The following is a 23,881-nucleotide window of genomic DNA, read 5'->3' as shown; positions in this document are numbered from 1 at the left end:
GTTTATTAAAGAAGGGTGAAAATAAAACCTTAAAGGCATTGTTGTCATCTCTGAGATGGCTAGATTTTCTATACAAATATCTTATGTCATCATCAGGACTCAAAATAAAAAGGGGGCTTCCAACTGATTGCAGCATTTATTTTCTAACTGGGAACTGGGTAGTGTTAAAAGTAAAATTATTCTGTTATTGTAGTTAAAGAAAAGCACAGATCAAAGATTAAAAGTGATTTGAGATGCCATCTCTAATCACTCTTCTATGACTATGTGATAGACAAGCTTGCAAATGCATGGCATTTAATGTCTGAAACATTAAACAGATTCCCATTGTTTTCAAAAGAGGTATTAGCCTATTTCCCTTCACCTGTGCAGAAATAAGAGATTTTCTACAATCAGATCTAATGCACTGAAGAGCCAGAAAGGAGACAATCATTTCATGTTCCTGGCAGACAATAATTGACAATAATTTGTACGGTATATTTTTGTTTTCAATTTTCGGATGTTCTTCTATGGTGAGGGGAAAAGACATGTATGAAATTTTCATTCAGAAGAGGTATTCATGAAACACATCTTGTATTTGCCAAGTTATTCTTCTGGAACATTACATACATCACACATTACAGAAATGCCATACAACAAAGTAGTGTATATTAGTGTATTAATAACACATTGTATAGTAACAGGAAAAGGCAAAGGGTTTGAAGTAACATTTTATTACTGGCATAATGATCCATCACATACTAATTGTTCACTTCAGTCATGCCCAAAAAATGTTTATTATTTAATCCCCTCAACATATGACAATTCTTTTTTTCTGATTCCAGCACTCATGTATGGTCTCTATTGTATGGACTGACAAAAAATCCAGAATAAGTTAAGCTGTTTGATATAGAGCAGATTCATTTGTTTACTAAATGTCATTCTGATAAGTATAGGAGTGAAAATGACTTGTGTCATAAATATAAAGGGAAGGGTAAACATCTTTAAATCCCTCCTGGCCAGAGGAAAAACCCTTTCATCTGTAAAGGGTTAAGAAGCTAAGACAACTTTGCTGGCACCTGACCAAAATGACAACTGAGGAGACAAGATACTTTCAAAGCTGGGCGGGGGTGGGGGGAACAAAGGTTCTCTCGGTCTGTGTGATGCTTTTGCCAGGAACAGAAAAGGAATGGAGTCTTAGAACTTAGTAAGTAATCTAGCTAGATATGCGTTAGATTCCGTTTTGTTTAAATGGCTGATAAAATAAGCTGTGCTGAATGGAATGTATATTCCTGTTTTTGTGTCTTTTTGTAACTTAAGGTTTTGCCTAGAGGGATTCTCTATGTTTTGAATCTGATTACCCTGTAAAGTACTTACCATCCTGATTTTACAGAGGTGATTCTTTTACTTTTTCTTCAATTAAAATTCTTCTTTTAAGAACCTGATTGCTTTTTCATTGTTCTTAAGATCCTAGGGTTTGGGTCTGTGTTCACCTATGCAAATTGGTGAGGATTTTTATCAAGCCTTCCCCAGGAAAGGGGGTGGGGTTTGGGGAGGATTTTTTGGGGGGGAAAGACATTTCCAAGCGGGCTCTTTCCCTGTTATATATTTGTTACACACTTGGTGATGGCAGCAATAAAGTCCAAGGACAAAAGGTAAAATAGTTTGTACCTTGGGGAAGTTTTAACCTAAGCTGGTAAAAATAAGCTTAGGGGGTTTTCATGCAGGTCCCCACATCTGTACCCTAGAGTTCAGAGTGGGGAAGGAACCCTGACAACTTGTATAAGTTAGAGTAACATTTAAAGAAGAGAAATATGTGAGGTATAATTGTTTAAAACCACAATTTCAGCACTTTAACAGGAGATCAGGGTACCAAGAAATCAGCTCAGAGAACAAAACTGGAATTGACCACACTGAAATAAGCATTGTAGAAAAGGAGTTAACTGGACAGCACCTCCCTTTATTCCTACTTACTGCACCACAAGAAAGTCACTTGGCTCATAAGAATTAATCTTGCACATGAATTTATTTGTCCCTAAGTTTAATACACATCTTTATATTTACTGCCAAAATTCCTATTTAGAGGGGCACTCGTCCCAGTTGAAATATAATAAATACAACATATGTTTAAAGGTAAACAATGGAATTTATTAAGGACACCTGTCAGTAGTAATTTGATAGCAAGATAGTTTACTGAAACTGTGGTTAGGGTCTTTTTATTCTCTTGTCCCTCCCAGAGTATAAAAATATTGAATTGCATGGAAGTAGGGACTTTTTACTAAGCATGATTAAAGGTGACCTGAAATCATTTCCTCCTATAACAGCACATGTTAACCACTGCCCCAATAGAACTGGTCATCTGCTTAAAGGCAAGCATGTGCTAAAGTGCTTTGCTGGATTAAAGCTCATGATCCTGAGACATATTTATTGCCTTGATGAAGCCCTAAGAGGGACATCAAGCACTTTGGCCAGGTCCACAAAAGTACTTGGGCGCCTAAGACGTCTGAATCCAGGAGAGGAGTTCCCAGCTGTAGAGCAGAAGCAGAGCAAATCCTGCAGCCCAGACTTAGGCACCTAACTCCAGGATTCCTAACTCCCTTCTTACCAGCATCTCCCATTGGCTAGTTTATGGGGGCTCTCCACCTAACATGCTGGCTTTTGTGGATCCCATTTCTAGGCACCTATCTCTCCCCATTCATTGTATAGGGAGCCTAGGGGCCTAATTCAGACTGTGAATTGCAGTGTGTTCCTGTGATTTTCTAGGCACAAGTTAGGCTTTGAAGTACTGAGCCTCAAAACCACTATGTTCCTTTTGTGGATCCAAGCCTTTTGGACCTGATTCAAAACCCACTGAAGTCAATGGAAATGCTGCCATTTGCTTCAGCAGGCTTTGGAGCAGGTCCAATATTAGTTTAAAATTATAGTAAGAAAATAATGAAATTTTAAAGGAGGAATACACTAAATGTCCCTCTTAGCTGGAGCGGGGCAGCATTCAGTGCAGATGAAAGTTTTTGTTTCCATTATTTACAGTTCTCTTCTAATAGACTTCATGCACATGTTGCTCTCTTTTGCTCACTACAGAATCAAAACACCCAAATCAGACACAATTATGTGCAAATTCCTCAAAGCAATCAATCCTCAGTTTAAAACAACACAGAGACATCCAGTTTCCCAAGGTAAAAACATGTATATCACAAGGCAGCAGCTTTTCAGATCAACCTGGTTTTTCAATAGAAAAAGCAGCCTGCAGCAGAAGTACACATCCCAAAGGGCTCTCCTGTTGCCAGTTTCTTCATGCCATGATTATACATTTCTACTGTACACATTGTTTTGGGCTGATGTATCAATACACTCTTTCACTTCATGCTCCCTTTCATTTCACACAAGAACATACCTTTAAAACTCTTTTACTCCTCATTGCCTACTTACTATAGTTTTCCTTTCTTACTTACCTAGGATATTCCGTCCCCCAAAAGAAAGGCTTTTGGAGTTCTCCTGCTGGGAATCCTGTAATAGTCAAAATACAAAAGTTAGAAGCAAATTCAATCCAGCTGAATGATGAAGCCATGAGGGGGGTTTTAAGAGGGTTCTGCAAAACAACTTCAAAACACTGTGCTGATAATTAGCTTATGAGTCTTCAAACAGATCACAGATCCTCCCTGTTCTCAGAGCAATGGCAACAGGATGTTGCACTATGACCTGGGACAGTTTGTTGTCTTATGTTAGATATCTAGACAAGCAGAACTTTCCTTGTGCTTTCTCTCTGGGTTTTGGGCTACATACATTGCTAGCTGCACTGCTCTTCCCATGCAAAGGGATGGAGCCACTTCTCTGGCCTCTGAGCTCTTGACAATACATACAGAAGGGCAGGAGTAATGAAACAAAATGAAAAAAAAAATAAGAATTTGCTCCCCAGGCTCCTGGAGCCCCAATTCTGCAAGATACTTAAGCATGTTCTTATTTTTAACCATATGAATAGTCCCATTCAAATCAGTGGGTTGTTTAAAGTAACCCATATGCTTAACCAACTTGTTGAATCAGGATCACAGTATGAATAGATTATCAAGGCTTGATAGGAACATCCAACCATACCCAATAAGTGCATCAGTTGAAAGTTACTGGTAAAATAATCTGCAGTTGAAAGATTATCTGTGCTGACACTCCAGTGAGTGATTTACTCAAGATCACACAGAGACAGCAATATTACCTAGAACTCACAAATCCATTTCTAACCACTAAACTACATTTCATTATACATACAGAAGTCAGTTCCCTGCTCTGAAGTTCTGCCTTATCTGGGGTTAAATATAGCAACTGGTTAAAAGCCACTACACAAGATTGAGACTCTCTGGCCAAATTTTTCAAAATGGGGTGAAAAATCAAGCCACTTGTGTGCTTAGATGTAGAGTTAGGTGTATAGCTTCAGGAGCCCCCTTTTGAAAAGACTTGGCCTATATCTCCATTTCTCTTTTTTAGAGTATCTCTAAAAAAATTTTCTCTTTTTTAGAGTAAGTATATATAAAGTGGCTATGACAATGATGTTTCTCAGACTGGTTCATTGCAATTTCTAACTTTTCCACCATACTCTGATTGCCAAAGAATGTTACTGTCTCAAAACATAAAAAACACATGAACATTAAAATCAAAACAAAAAAGACACTTAAGATTTTAGATCTTTTATTTATAAACAGAGCATGGAATTTTGCCCAGCTAAGGTAAATGTGAGGCAAGATTTCTTTGTTATCCTCCCAGAGTCTTTTAAAAGAACATATTGAGTATAATTCATGTCAAGTGATGCAGCAAGTGGTATGACCTCCTGGCCTGCCCATCTGCTGCCTACCAACTCTTTCTTCCTTGCTGCCATAGCCACCTGTTAGCAATTGATTTATGAAAAGTAACTTTTTGTAAAACTTATTATCTGGGTTTTTATAGTTCCCTGGATGCTCTTCTGTTGTTCATACCATGTTCCGCCTCTTTATTTTTATGCTGTAAAAATATAAATTACACTAGTTAACAAGGCTTTCCTGATCTTGCATCACAACTAGAAGAGTAAACATTCATATTCACCATGTGTATTGTCAAACATCTCATATTAATGGCATTCTCAAGTATCCTGATGAGATCTTTACTCTTAGTGGACAGACCACTGGACTGGGACTCAGGAGATGTGGGCTGTATTCCTGGTTCTGCCACTAGCCTACTGGGTGGACTTCAGCAAGTCACTTCACTTCCTGTGCCTCACTTTTCCCATCTGTAAAATGACACTGACCTTTTTTGTAAGGCATTTTGAGATCTAAAGATGAAAAACCCTATGTAAGTGTTAAAAGAACAGGAGTACTTGTGGCATCTTAGAGACTAACAAATTTTGGTATCATCATTAGAATAGGTCCCACTTACAAAGCTTCTTCATAAATGAGTTTAGTCAATGACAAATCACACATTCTGTTAGGATCTGATCCAAACCTTTTGAAGTCAATAGAAAACTCTCCAGACGGGACTGTGGAACATTGCAATCTGGTCTCCTCCATGTTGTGGCATGCAGGTAGCCCATGCAGGGCTCCAGATCGTCTCCTGAGGTTGGGGGTTCCACGACCACCACTCCCAAGAGGAGAAGGCGGGTGGTGGTGGTCGGGGACTCTCTCCTCCGGGGGACTGAGTCATCTATCTGCCGCCCTGACCGGGAAAACCGAGAAGTCTGCTGCTTGCCAGGGGCTAAGATTCGTGATGTGACGGAGAGACTGCCGAGACTCATCAAGCCCTCGGATCGCTACCCCTTCCTGCTTCTCCACGTGGGCACCAATGATACTGCCAAGAATGACCTTGAGCGGATCACTGCGGACTACGTGGCTCTGGGAAGAAGGATAAAGGAGTTGGAGGCGCAAGTGGTGTTCTCGTCCATCCTCCCCGTGGAAGGAAAAGGCCTGGGTAGGGACCGTCGAATCGTGGAGGTCAACGAATGGCTACGCAGGTGGTGTCGGAGAGAAGGCTTTGGATTCTTTGACCATGGGATGGTGTTCCATGAAGGAGGAGTGCTGGGCAGAGACGGGCTCCATCTTACGAAGAGAGGGAAGAACATCTTTGCCAGCAGGCTGGCTAACCTAGTGAGGAGGGCTTTAAACTAGGTTCACCGGGGGAAGGAGACCAAAGCCCTGAGGTAAGTGGGAAAGCGGGATACCGGGAGGAAGCACAGGCAGGAATGTCTGTGAGGGGAGGGCTCCTGCCTCATACTGGGAATGAGGGGCGATCAACAGGTTATCTCAAGTGCTTATATACAAATGCACAAAGCCTTGGAAACAAGCAGGGAGAACTGGAGGTCCTGGTGATGTCAAGGAATTATGACGTGATTGGAATAACAGAGACTTGGTGGGATAACTCACATGACTGGAGTACAGTCATGGATGGTTATAAACTGTTCAGGAAGGACAGGCAGGGCAGAAAAGGTGGGGGAGTAGCACTGTATGTAAGGGAGCAGTATGACTGCTCAGAGCTCCGGTACGAAACTGTGGAAAAACCTGAGTGTCTCTGGATTAAGTTTAGAAGTGTGTGCAACAAGAGTGATGTCATGGTGGGAGTCTGCTATAGACCACCGGACCAGGGGGATGAGGTGGATGAGGCTTTCTTCTGGCAACTCACGGAAGCTACTAGATCGCATGCCCTGATTCTCATGGGTGACTTTAATTTTCCTGATATCTGCTGGGAGAGCAATACAGCGGTGCATAGACAATCCAGGAAGTTTTTGGAAAGCGTAGGGGACAATTTCCTGGTGCAAGTGCTAGGGGAGCCAACTAGGGGGAGCGCTTTTCTTGACCTGCTGCTCACAAACCGGGTAGAATTAGTGGGGGAAGCAAAAGTGGATGGGAATCTGGGAGGCAGTGACCATGAGTTGGTTGAGTTCAGGATCCTGACGCAGGGAAGAAAGGTAAGCAGCAGGATACGGACCCTGGACTTCAGGAAAGCAGACTTTGACTCCCTCAGGGAACAGATGGCCAGGATCCCCTGGGAGACTAACATGAAAGGGAAGGGAGTCCAGGAGAGCTGGCTGTATTTCAAGGAATCCCTGTTGAGGTTACAGGGACAAACCATCCCGATGAGTCGAAAGAATAGTAAATATGGCAGGCGACCAGCTTGGCTTAATGGTGAAATCTTAGCGGATCTTAAACATAAAAAAGAAGCTTACAAGAAGTGGAAGGTTGGACATATGACCAGGGAAGAGTATAAAAATATTGCTCGGGCATGTAGGAAAGATATCAGGAGGGCCAAATCGCACCTGGAGCTGCAGCTAGCAAGAGATGTCAAGAGTAACAAGAAGGGTTTCTTCAGGTATGTTGGCAACAAGAAGAAAGCCAAGGAAAGTGTGGGCCCCTTACTGAATGAGGGAGGCAAGCTAGTGACAGAGGATGTGGAAAAAGCTAATGTACTCAATGCTTTTTTTGCCTCTGTTTTCACTAACAAGGTCAGCTCCCAGACTGCTGTGCTGGGCATCACAAAATGGGGAAGAGATGGCCAGCCCTCTGTAGAGATAGAGGTGGTTAGGGACTATTTAGAAAAGCTAGACGTGCACAAGTCCATGGGGCCGGACGAATTGCATCCGAGAGTGCTGAGGGAATTGGCGGCTGTGATTGCAGAGCCCTTGGCCATTATCTTTGAAAACTCGTGGCGAACGGGGGAAGTCCCGGATGACTGGAAAAAGGCTAATGTAGTGCCCATCTTTAAAAAAGGGAAGAAGGAGGATCCTGGGAACTACAGGCCGGTCAGCCTCACCTCAGTCCCTGGAAAAATCATGGAGCAGGTCCTCAAAGAATCAATCCTGAAGCACTTAGAGGAGAGGAAAGTGATCAGGAACAGTCAGCATGGATTCACCAAGGGAAGGTCATGCCTGACTAATCTAATCGCCTTTTATGATGAGATTACTGGTTCTGTGGATGAAGGGAAAGCAGTGGATGTACTGTTTCTTGACTTTAGCAAAGCTTTTGACACGGTCTCCCACAGCATTCTTGTCAGCAAGTTAAGGAAGTATGGGCTGGATGAATGCACTATAAGGTGGGTAGAAAGCTGGCTAGATTGTCGGGCTCAACGGGTAGTGATCAATGGCTCCATGTCTAGTTGGCAGCCGGTGTCAAGTGGAGTGCCCCAGGGGTCGGTCCTGGGGCCCGTTTTGTTCAATATCTTCATAAATGATCTGGAGGATGGTGTGGATTGCACTCTCAGCAAATTTGCGGATGATACTAAACTGGGAGGAGTGGTAGATACGCTGGAGGGGAGGGATAGGATACAGAAGGACCTAGACAAATTGGAAGATTGGGCCAAAAGAAATCTAATGAGGTTCAATAAGGATAAGTGCAGGGTCCTGCACTTAGGATGGAAGAATCCAATGCACCGCTACAGACTAGGGACCGAATGGCTCGGCAGCAGTTCTGCGGAAAAGGATCTAGGGGTGACAGTGGACGAGAAGCTGGATATGAGTCAGCAGTGTGCCCTTGTTGCCAAGAAGGCCAATGGCATTTGGGATGTATAAGTAGGGGCATAGCGAGCAGATCGAGGGACGTGATCGTTCCCCTCTATTCGACACTGGTGAGGCCTCATCTGGAGTACTGTGTCCAGTTTTGGGCCCCACACTACAAGAAGGATGTGGATAAATTGGAAAGAGTACAGCGAAGGGCAACAAAAATGATTAGGGGTCTAGAGCACATGACTTATGAGGAGAGGCTGAGGGAGCTGGGATTGTTTAGTCTGCAGAAGAGAAGAATGAGGGGGGATTTGATAGCTGCTTTCAACTACCTGAAAGGGGGTTTCAAAGAGGATGGCTCTAGACTGTTCTCAATGGTAGCAGATGACAGAACGAGGAGTAATGGTCTCAAGTTGCAATGGGGGAGGTTTAGATTGGATATTAGGAAAAACTTTTTCACTAAGAGGGTGGTGAAACACTGGAATGCGTTACCTAGGGAGGTGGTAGAATCTCCTTCCTTAGAGGTTTTTAAGGTCAGGCTTGACAAAGCCCTGGCTAGGATGATTTAACTGGGACTTGGTCCTGCTTTGAGCAGGGGGTTGGACTAGATGACCTTCTGGGGTCCCTTCCAACCCTGATATTCTATGATTCTATGATTCTATGATTCTTTACTGTCTTGTATAGGTGCATTCATTGGCACACGAGCCCTCAGGCTCCAAGGGCCAAATTCTATAAATATTAATGTGGTGTGAGTAATGTTGCTCATATGAGTAGTTCCATTGATTTAATAAGTCTATTTGTGTGAGTAAAGTAACTCACCGTGACCAAGTGAGATATGCATGTATCAAACTGTGAACTTGATTTTGTTTGTGACTTCCATTTTTATATTCTGTGATCCATTTTAATGTGCTAACTGCCATTTTGTGTTGGAAAGCCAGCCTGACCCTGTCACGGCCAGTCCAGACACTACCCCTCCAGGATAGGATGTGGCACCTCTTAGAGAGGACTACAGTGGGAGAGCCTTCAAGGGCCACCAACTCAGAATGATTCCCTGTGCTAATACAGGGGACAATGCTTTTCTTCATGGGGACTTGCATGACTTGGGGTTAGAATTTCCCAGTCTGTTCACAAGGCAAAACAGAATCAGAGACTATATGTAAGGGGTGGGCTGCTTTCAGAAGAAGAGAGCTGTCCACCATCACATGCCAGAAAACCAGGCTGGAGAGAGAGTGGAAGAGGGTAGGAGAGATACTGCCTCGTGTGAAATGCTGACCAGCCCTCAGACTCACAGGAAGGATTAGATCAGTCATGGAGAGGGTGTGACTCAGGACTGTTAGTTCTTCTGCAAAGAACTGTAAATCTCTAGTACTAACTTAATTGGAAAAGTGGCTGTGGTTAATTCCTTTGATAAGCCTGTGTTCCTTGCTTGCCTGCTACGTTGTCCTTGAAAAGGTTAAGTGAGTTCAGAGCACCCACACAGTGAGGTACAATTCTGAAGGAACACGTTGTGACAGGGTCACGCCAGATGGCTACAGGAAAGTGACCCTATAGAGATCCACCCCCTGCTAAAGGATCCCCGCCAGCCTAAGAGGGGGATCCACAGGACCTGGAAGGTAGATATATTAGCCCCAGATTAAGGAGGTCCCTTTCCCCTGAGTAAGATAATGGGCTGTTCCAGAACAATCAGGAAGTTGCTGGAACCAATTAAGGCAGGCTAATTAGGACACCTGGAGCAAATTAAGAAGCTACCAGAATCAATGAGGACAGGCAGGCTAATCAGGGCACCTGAGTTTAAAAAGGAGCTCACTTCAGTTTGTGGTGTGTGCGAGGAGCTGGGAGCAAGAGGCGCAAGAAGCTGAGAGTGAGAAGACGTACTACTGGAAGACTGAGAAGTACAAGCATTATCAGCCATCAGGAGGAAAGTCCTGTGGTGAGAATAAAGAAGGTGTTGGGAGGAGGCCATGGGGAAGTAGCCCAGGGAGTTGTAGCTGTCATGCAGCTATTACAGGAGCCACTGTAGACAGCTGCTATCCACAGGGCCCTGGGCTGGAACCTGGAGTAGAGGGCAGGCCCGGGATCCCTCCATCCCCCCAACTCCTTACTTCATACAAGAGGTAGTGAGCTGGACTGTGGGTCCCACCAGACAGGAAGGTCCCTGGCCTATCCCCCGACCCACTAGATGAGTCAGCAGAGACTGCGGGGATTGTTCTCCTCCCTTTCCCCATGCTGGCCACTGATGAGGTTAGCTGAGTGAACAGCAGGTTTGAGTCACTAGCAAAAGTGGCCAAACTGAAGGCTGATGCGAGCAAATCTGTCCATATGCGCAGGACCCACCAAGGCAGAGGAGGAACTTTGTCACAATATATAAGCAACAGGAGGGCTCGAGAGAGTTGAGGCACTGATTAGGTCTAACGCAGCTTAGCTGTGAAGCCCCACATCTCAAAGATGGTGCACAGAAACTGGGGCCTGCAACTGGGAATGTGCTTAGAGTCCCAGCTCTACGAACAACAATGTGGCTCTGCCTGATCTATTCGGCTTAGGAGCAGATGGCATCCAGAGGTTGGGTCCATTCACAACAGATGGATGTCTGTCCAGACAGGGAGACTGGGCCAGGCTTTGACATTCATATGCATAAATGTTTACAGGATTGAGCCTGAATTTTGCAGTTTTTCCTCTCGTGTCATTGTCTTAATTTAGGAATAAAAATACCACTTATTTGGACAAGACATTTTCCTTTTCCTGGTTGTGGAAAATAATTCACTTTCTGATGGTCATGGTGGTTGGGGGGAGGGGTGTATCTTTCAAAATGTTTATGGGTGAAGGTGCCCTACAACTCCATCTTTAAAAATATTTGCTATTGCTGCTTCTACTGCCCTTCCATTATTTATCTGCTGAACCCTCCACTTGTTTAGAATATACTCCCAAAATGCAACATCTTTTTTTACAGTTTTGCAGGCAATTGATTGTACCTGTCCTGCTTTTTAAATGTTTAGCTTTGAATTTATTCTGAGTTTAAAATTCTAATTGACATCCTTGACCTGCACAGGACTACTTTTAACTTCATTGAAGGGAACTTGACTGTCATGTCAGCATATAACTCTCAATCTGCATCCCTAACAAGGGGATGTGTAGTTTGTTGATGTATATTTCAAGTTTTAAAATACAGCATTTTCCACCTTTACAGTGGAACTTCTCTCTCTGAGTGCTTTACATGTTTGTATAAATTAAGTTATCAGCATTAATTAATTAACATATTTGTAAGACTGGTAAGTATTATTCACATTTCACAGATAGATAAACTGAGGCACAGGTATTTGCCCAAATAAGTACAAGTAATTAGATTTGCTCATTTTACATAAGAGGGCTGTGACAGGAAATAGCTTAACACCACCTGGCTTCATGCAAACATTTTCTTCCAATTCTATCACGTTGGTTTACTCCACTGAATTTTGATTTGAACAAAGTCAAAATCCCAGTCACATACTTGAGAGAAAACACAAGGAAACAGAGTTTACCCACTTCCCATTTGGGGAATGTGGAATTTAGTTTAGATTAGTTTACCCACTTTTTTTTTTTTTTAAATCACAACATCACTGCAAAATCCCCACAATTAAAGCAACACTTTAACTTCCAGGTTTCCCCTGCTAGTGCACTGAAACTATGCAATAAACAACACATTTTACATTATTCTAACCTGTGATGAGCCTGAACCATAACACCAAATAAGACCCACAGAAGCATGGGGAATTTTAGATTCAGCTCTAACTCTGGTTTCAAATGCCGTAAGATTTATCTTGTAAAATATTTGATTGGGTAGCACTGGGTCTTCTAAACTTTGTTAGCAAAACCACTTTCCAAATCACATCCGTGCATCCACATTTACCACCAACTGCACTAGCATGTTTAAAACAGATTCTGATTCGATAGTGATTCTAGCACACAGATACTAGTGATAGGTGATAAATAACAAGGTGATCCCTAAGATGTATACTTTGTTCAGAATTGTGTTCAGCAGGTCCCAGACATGTGTTTAGTTTATGTGTGTAAAATCTGTAATATGGTTTTCAAATTTTCATAGGGTGGATCCAAATTAAGAGGTTTAGAATTGGTAACAGACGAACAGAAGATTGAGTGATGGCCCAAAGTCAAAGGGTTTCAATCTCACACAAGGAGTTGAACAAGAAGAGTGGTCATTTCACCCCTAACATCCTGTGAATTCGCAGAACAAACAGAATCAACTCTGGAAGGCAGACTAACTGGGCCATACTGTGCATAAGTGCAAATCTTAATTTAAAAAGTAGGTGCATTGGATCAAATTCAGCTCACAGGTAAAGAGGAAAAAGGATATTATGGCAAAGGCATTGGACTCAATAGACTTTCAGTTCCCAGCTCTGACAAAGATTTCCCATTTGATTTTGGGAAAGAAGCTTAATCTCTCTCCTCACCTATAAAACAGGAATACTGTTACTTCCATCTCTCATAGAGGTGTTGTGAAAATGGGGATAATGCTACTTTCCTCTCTCAAAGGGGTTTTGTGAGGGTAAGTGCATTAATGTTTATGAGGGCTCAAATAGCATGGTGAGGTGGGCCATTTAAGGACCTAGAAAAAAGGAAAAGAATATTTTTACAAAAAACATTTACATATTTTTCTTAAGGAAAGGGAATATCTAGGATTCCCCAGAAACAAAAACTGTACAAGGAAAAATTTCTTCTATTTTGGGCATTTGTAGATAAGAATATCAGGAAAGGGGGGGGGGGAAGAGACTTGCTCCTTGTCTTGCCTGTGAATGTAGTGAAAGTGACCGCTGGTCATTAGGAAAAGAGAACAACTTGAATCTCTTCATTAAGAACACTGCTCAGAAATATTGATTCCAAAACTGCTCTGCTCATTAGCCTTCAGGAAGCCAATGGACTATTTTGAAACTGCTCCTTTGTCAGTAAACTTCTGATTAACCCAGTCCTTCAGGAAAAGGAAAGAGCTCCTGAGGAAACTGCAGTTGCTTCTCTGAGATCGTGAATGCTACAGACTGTATTTGTTGCATTTCCTTAGCCACCAGATACTAGAGAGCTTTCCTCAGCTGAACACCATCAAGCACATACATCTTTCAAGACGCTTAGCAGGAGATACAAGATCTCATCCGGCATTTTCTGTAATTTTTGAAAGGGTGCTTCCTCTAAAATGTAATGAGGCAGCTCTCTGTAGATTAGAGGCATCTTGACTGACACCATACATCAGGGGAACTGACATATCACAATAAGTGAATAAAAAAAGACACTTGTATCTACATATGTTCATACCTATCCAGTGGGGCTCAATATCTGATACATCAATATATGTTCTTATCTAATGAGCATATGATTCAGTTTGATTCAGTTTTAAACTTAGCTCCGTCCCATGCAAATCCACTGTCTATAATCATAATTAGCTGATCAAAAGTGCTTATGTTTGAAAACTTTATAGAAAATGTTATATATTTATACACGTTAAGGAAATTAAGCCTGCCAAATTTCAAGTTTCCTGTTCTCTTCTTTGTTGTAGCATTCCATTTTTTGTCTTTTAAAGGCCAGAGCGTTATATTGCATTTTGAGTGCTATAATGATGCTAAACTCTTTCCTCAATAGAAATACAGTAGTAGACGCTTGCCATAAGTCTTTCTGTTATGACTTTTTTTTTCACATTTATTGATTTACTTAGGTACCTAATTCAGAAAGAACCTGATTTAAAGCCTATTGAAGTCAATAGCAGTCTTTCCAGTAACTTCAATAGATTTTGGATCAGGCCCTAAAAGCCCATTATGGAAAAAGATAAGCCAGTCAATGCACTGTACCAATGGTTGCAATTAAAACCATGGCATTTGCAGTATTCTACATACAGGGAGTACTCAGATACCAGGATACATGGATCTGTTTATAAAGGCAATGACTTACAATGGCTTCCTTGAGTAAAAACTACCCAAAATCGGTGGGTTACATTGCTTAGTAAATACTCAAAAATATGAGGTGAAATGTTAAGAAATTAATGGGCTGCATTCAAAAATAAATGAGCTGCACTGGTTAATCTAATACACCTCAATTAAATTAACAAGTGAATTATTTAAGGAAAGAGGAACCAAGCAGAATGAACAGATACAAAAATACTTTGATGTAACTGTAATAACAGTAAAAAGAAAAGGAGTACTTGTGGCACCTTAGAGACTAACAAATTTATTAGAGCATAAGCTTTCGTGAGCTACAGCTCACTTCATCGGATGCATTTGGTGGAATGCATCCGATGAAGTGAGCTGTAGCTCACGAAAGCTTATGCTCTAATAAATTTGTTAGTCTCTAAGGTGCCACAAGTACTCCTTTTCTTTTTGCGAATACAGACTAACACGGCTGCTACTCTGAAACCTGTAATAACAGTATTATACTGCCTATAACGGACAACCAGTATAGCCCTAACACTGTGGCATTCCTTTACCTGGTATATCTGATTACCTCTCTTTTGAGAAAACAACTTGCACTGTCAACAGGTCTGCTTTATCTAAAAGAAAGAATTCGAAACTAGAAAAATGGGTTCTGGATTCTATATACTGTATATTAGTGAAATATAGACAATGAGCAGGGCAATAGGAATCTGCCTTACATAAGCTCAACCAAGCTGATAGCATTTTCATCTTCATGCAAATTTTGCTGTATTCTCCCCAATCTATTCATTAATTTTTTTAATCATCATGTTTCTTCTTTCTACTAAGAAAGATCTCGCGAGTCAGTAGGTGGCATTCTTCCTTATGAGTCAGTACTCAATACAGCAGGCATAATAGTCAAGATGAAATTGAAAACACTCAATTTGCCTTTTTGGAGCTTGCAGTGCTTCCTTGAACATACAGTGGTAGTTAATGAAAAGTGTTTATATCAGTGAAATATATTGCAGCCATAGAAGCCATGCAGGCACATGGGGCTGTAAGGGATAGGCAATAAGAGAAACGGACTTATATATACATACACACTTGCTAGAAATCTGAACACTAAGATGAGTGAACTAGAGTGCCTGACTTTAAATGAGGATATTGATATAATATGGATGGGATAGCAGGCCACCAGTATTCCACTCACTAATGCAGAGCTGGGCATGAAGGATTGCTAGAGTGAGATGGGCATAAGAAAGGGGACATATTGCAGTAGCTGTCAGACACCAAAAGACTACGCTCACTTCTTTCTATGAATTGTCCATAAAACATTTAGGCTTATTTAGAATGTATTCACTATTCAAAATTCATTGTTCAAAACAAAACAGTCCTTTGTCTATATATTGTTTGCAAGCAGCTTGCTGTGAGTATTTGAAATTCAAGTTGTACTGGTTATTTTGATTAGCTCCCATTAGCTTTTAGAATTAGGTTTCTGCTGTAAATCCTATCACTTACTAATATAAAACTTGTTTTTCATAAACAATCCCCCTCATTCATTTAAAATTCACCATTTCTACAAATATTCCTGTCACACACTAAAAGCAAACACTAAACCTAGTAGAATCTAGTTTGCTTAAAGAGGTGACTCCATATCCACAGTCTGTGTAGTATTTTCCCCAGCTCTTAGGATATTCAACATGAATGGTTACTAAAAACGTGACTCAAAGCGGTAAGATGTAGCTCTCATGAATGAAGTTTTCCTGAGAGAGTGAGTACAACTCTCTTGAATGAATTTATTTTCTATACTTCCAGGAATTCCATCCCAGATAATGGTGGAGGTCTTTCCTGGAATTATCAACTTGTAAAGGAGGTTTGATAGTGAGTGGCATTGAGGGCCAGCCTCCAGAGTTCAGCAAATCCCTCTGACTTTCAACAAGAGCTAGTTCATTTTAAATTTCCTATCTTAAAAAATGGTGAGCCACCAGTTATACAGTACCTCTTTGTATCCCTCTCCCTAGCTCACATAGTTTACAATGAAAGGTTCCACTTATGACCCTTCCCATGCAGAGGTAAATACAATACCGGGCTCTCTCTGAACTAGATCAGCTCAGACCATGTACGTTCTTTTGCACCTGAGAACAGCCTTAAAGACAGTGAGCAGCACTATCTAAAACCCAAGGTCAAATGCAAGCAGTACAAGGTCAGCAGTCATGATATAAAATACAATTGCTTCTACACCCATGACTGACTGGTTACATTTGACAGCTCTCTGCTTCGTGATACCATTAGACACAGGGAGTGTGAAATTCAGCATCAGTAACTCCAGCCGCTCATTATAGCTTTCTTTAATGTGCTATGTCAGAGCAACTGTGAGAGCTGAATGATGTGGTAAGTTTGAAAGGATTCAATAATAAAGTATATGTAACAGTAACAGATTTTATTCTGTGCTTGCTAAACTTTAACCTTAGCTATACTAGAAATCTGAAAACCTGGGAAGTTTGTTCTTAATTTAACAGGAAAAGGCAGTTATTTTTCATATGTACTTTAGATAACTATCACAGAATTGATTAGCTATCTTAAATGATCACTCAAAAATCAGTTGCTTAATAGAGGTGACCTTTCAGTAAAAGTGGAGCAGAATATACCTAGGGCTATTTTTAGGATAAGTGCCTAATTATTGCACCCATTTTACAAATGAGTACACTAAGCCACAGAGAAGTTAAGTGACTTGTGCAGGGGAACAAGTTAATTACAGGAATAGCTGAGCATACAATCCAGGCGACATAAGTGCCAATTCCCTACTTTAACCACTAGACAGGACTTCCTGTCTACCTTCAGTCTGGCATATTCGTTCCATTAGTTTCAGGAATTACTTTATAGTGTGATAAAAAGAGATTTAAGAAAATGGTGGGGGAGCCAACCAAAGAACTTTGACAAGCCTGTGGTAAGGGACCCCCAAGCACAGAGGTTATGCCAGAGAGCTATGCAGAGCCTGAAACCACAGAAAAAGAAAGGATACTGCTGCCAATAACTCTCACAGCTGGGAGGTGGAAGAGAAGTATCAAGGTAAAGATAACACTACCATTCCTCCAGCCTTAGAAATATAGTCTGAGATTTTCAAACATCACTTAAGAAATTTGGATGCAAAATTCCCATTAAAACAAATTGGAATTGGGCATCCAGATCCTCTAAACAGCTTTGAACATCTCAGCCATATTATTTCAGGAACCCTGGAACCAAAGTGTGATGAAGATAAACTAGCTGGCCAGAATATTTTTTTAAAAAGGGAACCAGTAATCCAAGATTAGGTTAAAAGGTGTTGTACTGTAATTATAAGATAAATTTTTGTCTGGTTTGTCTGAATTTAAGGCCAAATGCAGCATTCTATAATACCCATTCATGCCCATAGACTTCAATGGACTTGCACAAATATAATGGAGATCAGGATTGATCCCTTACTATCTGGACCACTTTCCTCTGTACACATTCACGGGTAAAAAAAATGCTGCATTATTGCATGATTATGGAAGGAATTTAAGTTTGCATTTTCAGTGGTGTACACTAACTTAAAATGTTTAAATTTTGGGGTGGCTGATGTGACTCACCTCTGGGCCTGATTTTGAGGTCCCAAATACCTGTAGCTCCTCTTGGTATCAGCTGAAAAGGTATGCCTTCATACATTTCCTTTTCCAAACAAATAATTAAAGAAGAAAAAGAAATCAGGTACTCACTGATCTGGTTGGTCGATGCACTATAGAAAGCATTGACAGTGGTTGGACTAGTAAACCACCTGTAAAAATAGCAATAAACAGCAACAAAATATTGGTTGTCAGTGTGTTGGGCTTGTGAATGGAATAATCAAAGATAAAAGGCTAATTCAGTTAAATTAAACCAAGAGATTAAAAGCTATTCGATACATTGCAAATGTAATTATTTCTGCAATTTTGTCAATTGCGATCTGTGATTTTTGGATCATTTAAATCTATCTACTGACATTATTTTAAATGACTATAATCAAATAGTGCTTAACAGAGCAGTGACTGGAGGGTACGCTTGCTAACACTTATTCTATTTTTGTGTTTTTTTTAAAGTGATTTTAGTGCTTATGAAAGATGCCAAATTGACAGCCTTGGACAATGAAGTCCTCTATTTAAAATGAACAGCTGCCACATAGACAGCAGCAGTGCAAAATCCTTTGCACTGTCGCAGCAATGTACTTCAACCAACTCATGGAGAAACTACCTATAGAAATTAGAGGACTGAATTTAGAAATGAGTAGTCAAGGCTTTTCAGTCAGTGGCCTCTTTCCTGCAACCCCTGACAAAGTGACTACCCATGCCTATTAGGATGATTTCAATTATATGGAGGTATCTCTAATAAGAACAAAGGAAAGAAAAATGATTTCCATAGGCCACTCAGCAACTACTGCTAATTATTTTATCATTAGTAAAGATTACAATAGCTTTCAGCAACTATTAACCAATGGCCTAGAAGTGAAATATTCTGTACTGTAGACTAGGGGACAATGCAAAGGATGAGGTTACAGGAACTCCTGAAATTCAAATCCAGCTTTTCCACTGATTCATTGAATGGTCTGGACTAGCAATTTAATCTTCTAGTTTCCCCACCTGTAAAATGAGTAATATATTTATTTACCTACTGTAGAGTCTGATCCAACCAACATGCAAATGAGTAACATTACTCAAATAGTTAGTCCTATTGCTTCCAATGGGAATACTCACTTGAGTAAAGTTACTTGTGTGTCAGTGTGAGCAGGATTGGGCCTTTACACAAGTAGGTTAGTTAATGCTGGAAGATGTAATATGCTAAGCATTATCTCCTACTGCTCCACAACTCAGTGATCTTTTCACCCTCTAATGTCATTTATTAACAAAAGAGTGAGTTAGTTAGTTATTAACAAAAGTGAGGTCCATTGTGGTTACAAATATTGCACTGGTCTGCAAACAATGCACAAAAGAATTATTTTCAATTGGTCATGTGTTTTCCTTGCTGCTCTTTGTGTTCTAAGCCTAAATGCACAGCTTGCAATGGAGGAACCAGAATATTGGAGCTTTTCCACTAATATTGTAACAGAACCTACGCCGGCAAGATTTGAAGGACTTAATATTAACCCTTGCTGAACTTGTACTGCAATAAGATATGGATTAACACTGCACCTATTGAAGTTAATAGCCAAAGTCACATAGACTTTACTGAGACTAGAGTCAGACCCTCCCTGCAGGTGAAATTCTGCCTCTGCTGAGGCCAATGAGAATTTTGCCATTGACTTCAATGGGGCCAGGATTTCATCTTAGGTTTTTATAATGAAAACATTAAAATAAAATTAAGCATAAAAATAATGAGAATGAATGGGTAATTTGTGATAAATTAGGCCCAGGTGTAATAAATGTCTGTATGGAAAAATTCTTGAGTTATCACATGAGATGCTAGAATTTTTTCAGAATGTAAGATCAAAACTTTAGAAAGTTAAAGCAACAACTTCAGAAAGTCTCACTGAAAGTCAATACGACTCAGGCTCCTTAAATGCCTTTACTTTTGAAAATGAGGCTTTTCCATCTAAGTTACTTAAGTCTTGCAATTCTGAATGGAGTGATGCCTAAATACCTTTTTAAAAGCTAGGCCTTACCATCTCTGTGCCTCACTGCCCCTATCTGTACAATGGCAATAATAGCACTTTCCAACTTCATGGGGATGTATGAGGATAACACAATCTTTAATGGGGAGGTGCTTATATGGTAATGGCAGGCCATATAAAATGATGGAGAGATTAAAATCCCAAGTAACAGGATACATGCACAATAGAGATTAAAATATTAAAATGATTTTAAATGGGGGGGGACAAACTGGTATAGAAAACCAGTTAGTTCTGATTTTACTTACCTGCAAAAAGCAGAGTTCAGGGTTTCTCTTACTACAATTAATGACTTCACTATTATAGAAAACAGTATAAGGAATGTTATTTTCAAAGCATTAGTGATGCCATTCAAAGCAGCTATAAAAACGTTCAACTCTGAATTTAGGTCTTAGAAGGCAAAAATCCTTTCAAGTTAAAAACAACAAATATTGAAAGATAAATGTTGAGGAATCCCTTCTGAATTACTCTGCTTTAAAATATTTTCATTCCCCTTTAGAAAGGTGAAATCTGAAAGTGAAATTTAGAAAGATTTATCGGGATGCAGCATGTACACCTGACCCTGAAATCCTTACTTGGGTAAAATTCTCACTGAAGTTAGGATTTGCACCAATGTCACTACTTATGGAGGGTACCCTGACAAAAAGTTCAGAGGTTCCCTTTTGCTTGAATGCTCTTCCAAACCTTAACCATACAGTAAGTTCCTCGGCGCTTTTAAAACCAAGCTACACAGCCTCAGAGACCACCTCCTTAATTTCCAACAGTCTGGTCCCTTCTCTGAGACCACCAAACACAACCCTTTCCCAGCACCCCACAGCCTTCCTAACCTATGTTTCATCATGTGCAAGTGAGACACTTGTGAGCTCACAAATACAATACACTCCAAGAACCAGCTAAAAGAGATGATCTAAAGCCGTGGTGTTCAATCTTTTCAGACTCAGGACCTATTTGTAAATGTTGATGGCCTGGTGTGACCCAATATATAGGCTGGGGGAAGGGCATTGGGGCCTGTCCCTGAGTGGGTTATGGCCTGTCACAACCCAGTAAATAGGTGGGGTGGGGGTGGGAGGGGATCAGGTCCTGCCCCAAGGTTGAGTAGGAGGTCATGGGAGAGGGGTTCGGGTTCTGCCACCACTGAGGAGTGGGAGGGGAAGGCCTGTGGCAGAGCCCACCCCCCACTCATCACACAGCCGTTACTCCTGTGGCTCCTGAGGAGACAGCGCTGGCTGGGCCTGGCTCCTCACTCCAGGCATTGCAACCTCCAAGCTCATAGCACTACTCAGGTGTGGCCCTGCTGCCCTGACAGGGTCCAGCTGGGCCAAATTTTTTCAAGTGGCATTGCCACCTGCTGCTAAGGTTACCACCATTGAAATGCAAAATAAAAAAGCACCCACCGCCAAAGAAGGCAAGCCACAACCTCAACCCCCAACCCCAAGCCAACTCTGCAACTCCCCCTCCTTCAACAGCCACTTATAGCATGTAGAGAGAGAACACATATAGGTAAGATTAATAGCGTTTTCTTACTTCAACTACAGAAGTGGGAACACTGCAGCATCTTTAGCTGGACACAGAAACTTTTAACATTAGATATCAAAGTGTATTGTGATAATAATGCACATCTGTAGACCCATGTAAAAAAAAAACCCGGCAGATTAAATTATTTTTTTTTCCAACTGGCAAATCCATAAAAAAAACCAAACAACAGCCAGGCCGGTCAAATGCCAGGCAGATACCCTGGTCTAAAGTACCGAGACACTGGAAGCAAGCAGCCACTTCTGGCCCAGCAGAGACTCTGGCAAGGCTACTAAGCCGCATACATTTTCAAATATAGGTAAGGGGATAGGGCAAGAAGAGGCTGAGGGACTGGGTTGGGATCAAAGAAACATCTGCACTGGAAGTGGAGTCAAGCGACTGTATTGAGTGCAACAGAACAAAGGCACATGGGGAGGAAGTAGGATAGAAAGAAGGTAGAAGGCGAGATAATCAGAGCCTGGAAAATGTACGCTTTAAGTGACATTACTGTAAAACAAGCAACGGAATTAGTTTTCTGTGGAGTTATAGTCTTAATGTGCTTTTGTTGGCAATTGCAATTCTTAGTTAAATTGTGCAATAAAGAATAGAATCTTAAAATGGCAGTGTACATTCTTTAATCAATACATTAATCAGTCTCCCTCTCTCATTTTATTTTCAGCGTTGTGCTGCCTTTTTTACAATGCAGGAACCAGAGAATTAATCAATTGAAACATCAAAGAATGATGTCATAGGCATGTCTTAAATATCCGTCATTTTATGGACTCTAATTGCTAAGGGTAATCCTCCCTGCAGAGTTTTATTTAAGAGAAAGGCTTTTTCCAGAAAAAAAATCTCGGTAACAAAGTAATGAAATGGTGGAAATATTTTAGTAAAACAGTGAAAGTCAGAAGTCGACAGGTGGTTGGGGGTGGGGGGGGAGAGGAGTCAAGAAATAGAAACATTTATTTATACTGTATTTCAATTTCACATCCATTCACATCAGCAGTCAGAGCAACTATTGGTGAATGATGCAGAAACTTGGAAAGTGGGGCTCACCCACAGGCCAAACTGCATGACTTTGCAATGGTCTGCAAGACTAACCACCAATTTAGATTCCGTCGTCTGAGGAAGGAACCTCAAGGCCACATCTGAAATACTGAACATTTATTTTTGAATTTCAAAGTATCTTGGAATATAGGCAAGTATCCACCAGAATTTCAGCCTCAACCCTGGTGTTTGTCCCCCTTCTCTCACAACTGCCTTTGCACTTCTTTCTACCCCACCACTTACATATGGAAAGTCCTCCCTGGACTTATCTAAAGGTCATTATGCTCTTCTTCTCCAAATCCCTCCTCAAGATTGACCCAAGGACTAAATTGCCACCTAGTTCTAGGACCTTCTGAGGATAACTGATACTTACAATATATTATGTTTTATCCCTCTCCCCACACCCTTTTATTGTTGCTTGGCTTCTTATCTTTAGGGCCAGATTGGACTCATCACTATTACAGGACACAAAGATAATATCAATGGCAAGAAATGCCTTTGGCTAGGCTGAGGAGTCTGCACCTATTCTTCTTGGATGAGGACCTAACCATTACAATAAATGTATTTGACACTTCGAAGTTGGATTACTGTACCTCACTCTGCCTGGGTTGATGGTAAAGGTTGGTGGGAATGCCAGTTTATACAACACTAAGCAGCCCATCATGAAAGGCCAAGACAGTATATCATATCACTGTTCTACCTGCCTCCATTGGCTGGATCTACTTCACAGTCCTTGAACTTATCTTTAAGACTTGGCACAGGGTCTATCTTGTAGACCACTTCCCTCTCCGTAACCAACAAGACAATTGTATTCAATGACAACAAAGCATTCTTGATGGAGGACCCTCAGCTGTGAAACTCCATGACATCAGAATGAGACAAATATGATGCTTACACAGCATGATGCAAAACCCAATTTTTGTAAAAGCTCCCCTGAAATGAGGGCTGAAGAATGTTCCTGCATAATTTCTCAGGGATACATTTTTAAACAGACAGGAACAAAAGGTTAAGGAAAACTGGTTGTTTTAAGGAGACAGGGAGAATAGAATATTTTACTGACAAAGTGCAATTCTTAATTTGGCACTGAGATACCATAGAGATAGGCACATTATAAATTAATAGACAGTTGCAGTGAAATTCAGGAGTCCTGTGGCGCACCTTGCTCAAATGCATCAGGCAGCATATTTCATGAGAGGCAGTAGAGTGAATCCACTGAAATTGCATCACTTCAGACTAAATACAACTTCATTCAGAATCTGCCATGTCCCTTCAATGAGATAAAGCAAATTAAGATACCAAAATCTATAAGTTAATGTTATGTTACATTTGTATGTTAAATTTAAAAATTAAGTAAATTCA

At 40.9% G+C, this 23,881-nt stretch overlaps 1 protein-coding gene and 1 long non-coding RNA gene across 6 annotated transcripts in view; both read right to left on the bottom strand.

The window, feature by feature from the left end:
* Positions 1–23,881, bottom strand: part of PHEX (phosphate regulating endopeptidase homolog X-linked) — a 140,559-nt gene that overhangs the window by 14,491 nt on the left and 102,187 nt on the right. For all 5 annotated transcript variants that reach the window (XM_038397218.2, XM_038397225.2, XM_038397240.2 and 2 more), the window contains 2 exons: positions 18,042–18,100; positions 3,429–3,483 (listed from right to left, as the gene is read on the bottom strand). In XM_038397218.2, coding sequence (XP_038253146.1) covers positions 3,429–3,483; positions 18,042–18,100 — 114 coding nt within the window. The remainder of the gene's footprint in view (positions 1–3,428; positions 3,484–18,041; positions 18,101–23,881) is intronic.
* On the bottom strand, positions 14,098–16,053 carry LOC122458006. Its single transcript, XR_006277826.1, has 2 exons — positions 14,813–16,053; positions 14,098–14,570 (listed from the first exon to the last, which is right to left on the bottom strand). It is a non-coding gene; the product is annotated as an uncharacterized LOC122458006 (long non-coding RNA).

The sequence above is a fragment of the Dermochelys coriacea genome, chromosome 1, assembly GCF_009764565.3.
Source record: "Dermochelys coriacea isolate rDerCor1 chromosome 1, rDerCor1.pri.v4, whole genome shotgun sequence".
Lineage (NCBI taxonomy): Eukaryota > Metazoa > Chordata > Testudines > Dermochelyidae > Dermochelys > Dermochelys coriacea.
This window is presented reverse-complemented; position numbering and strand designations above follow the sequence as displayed.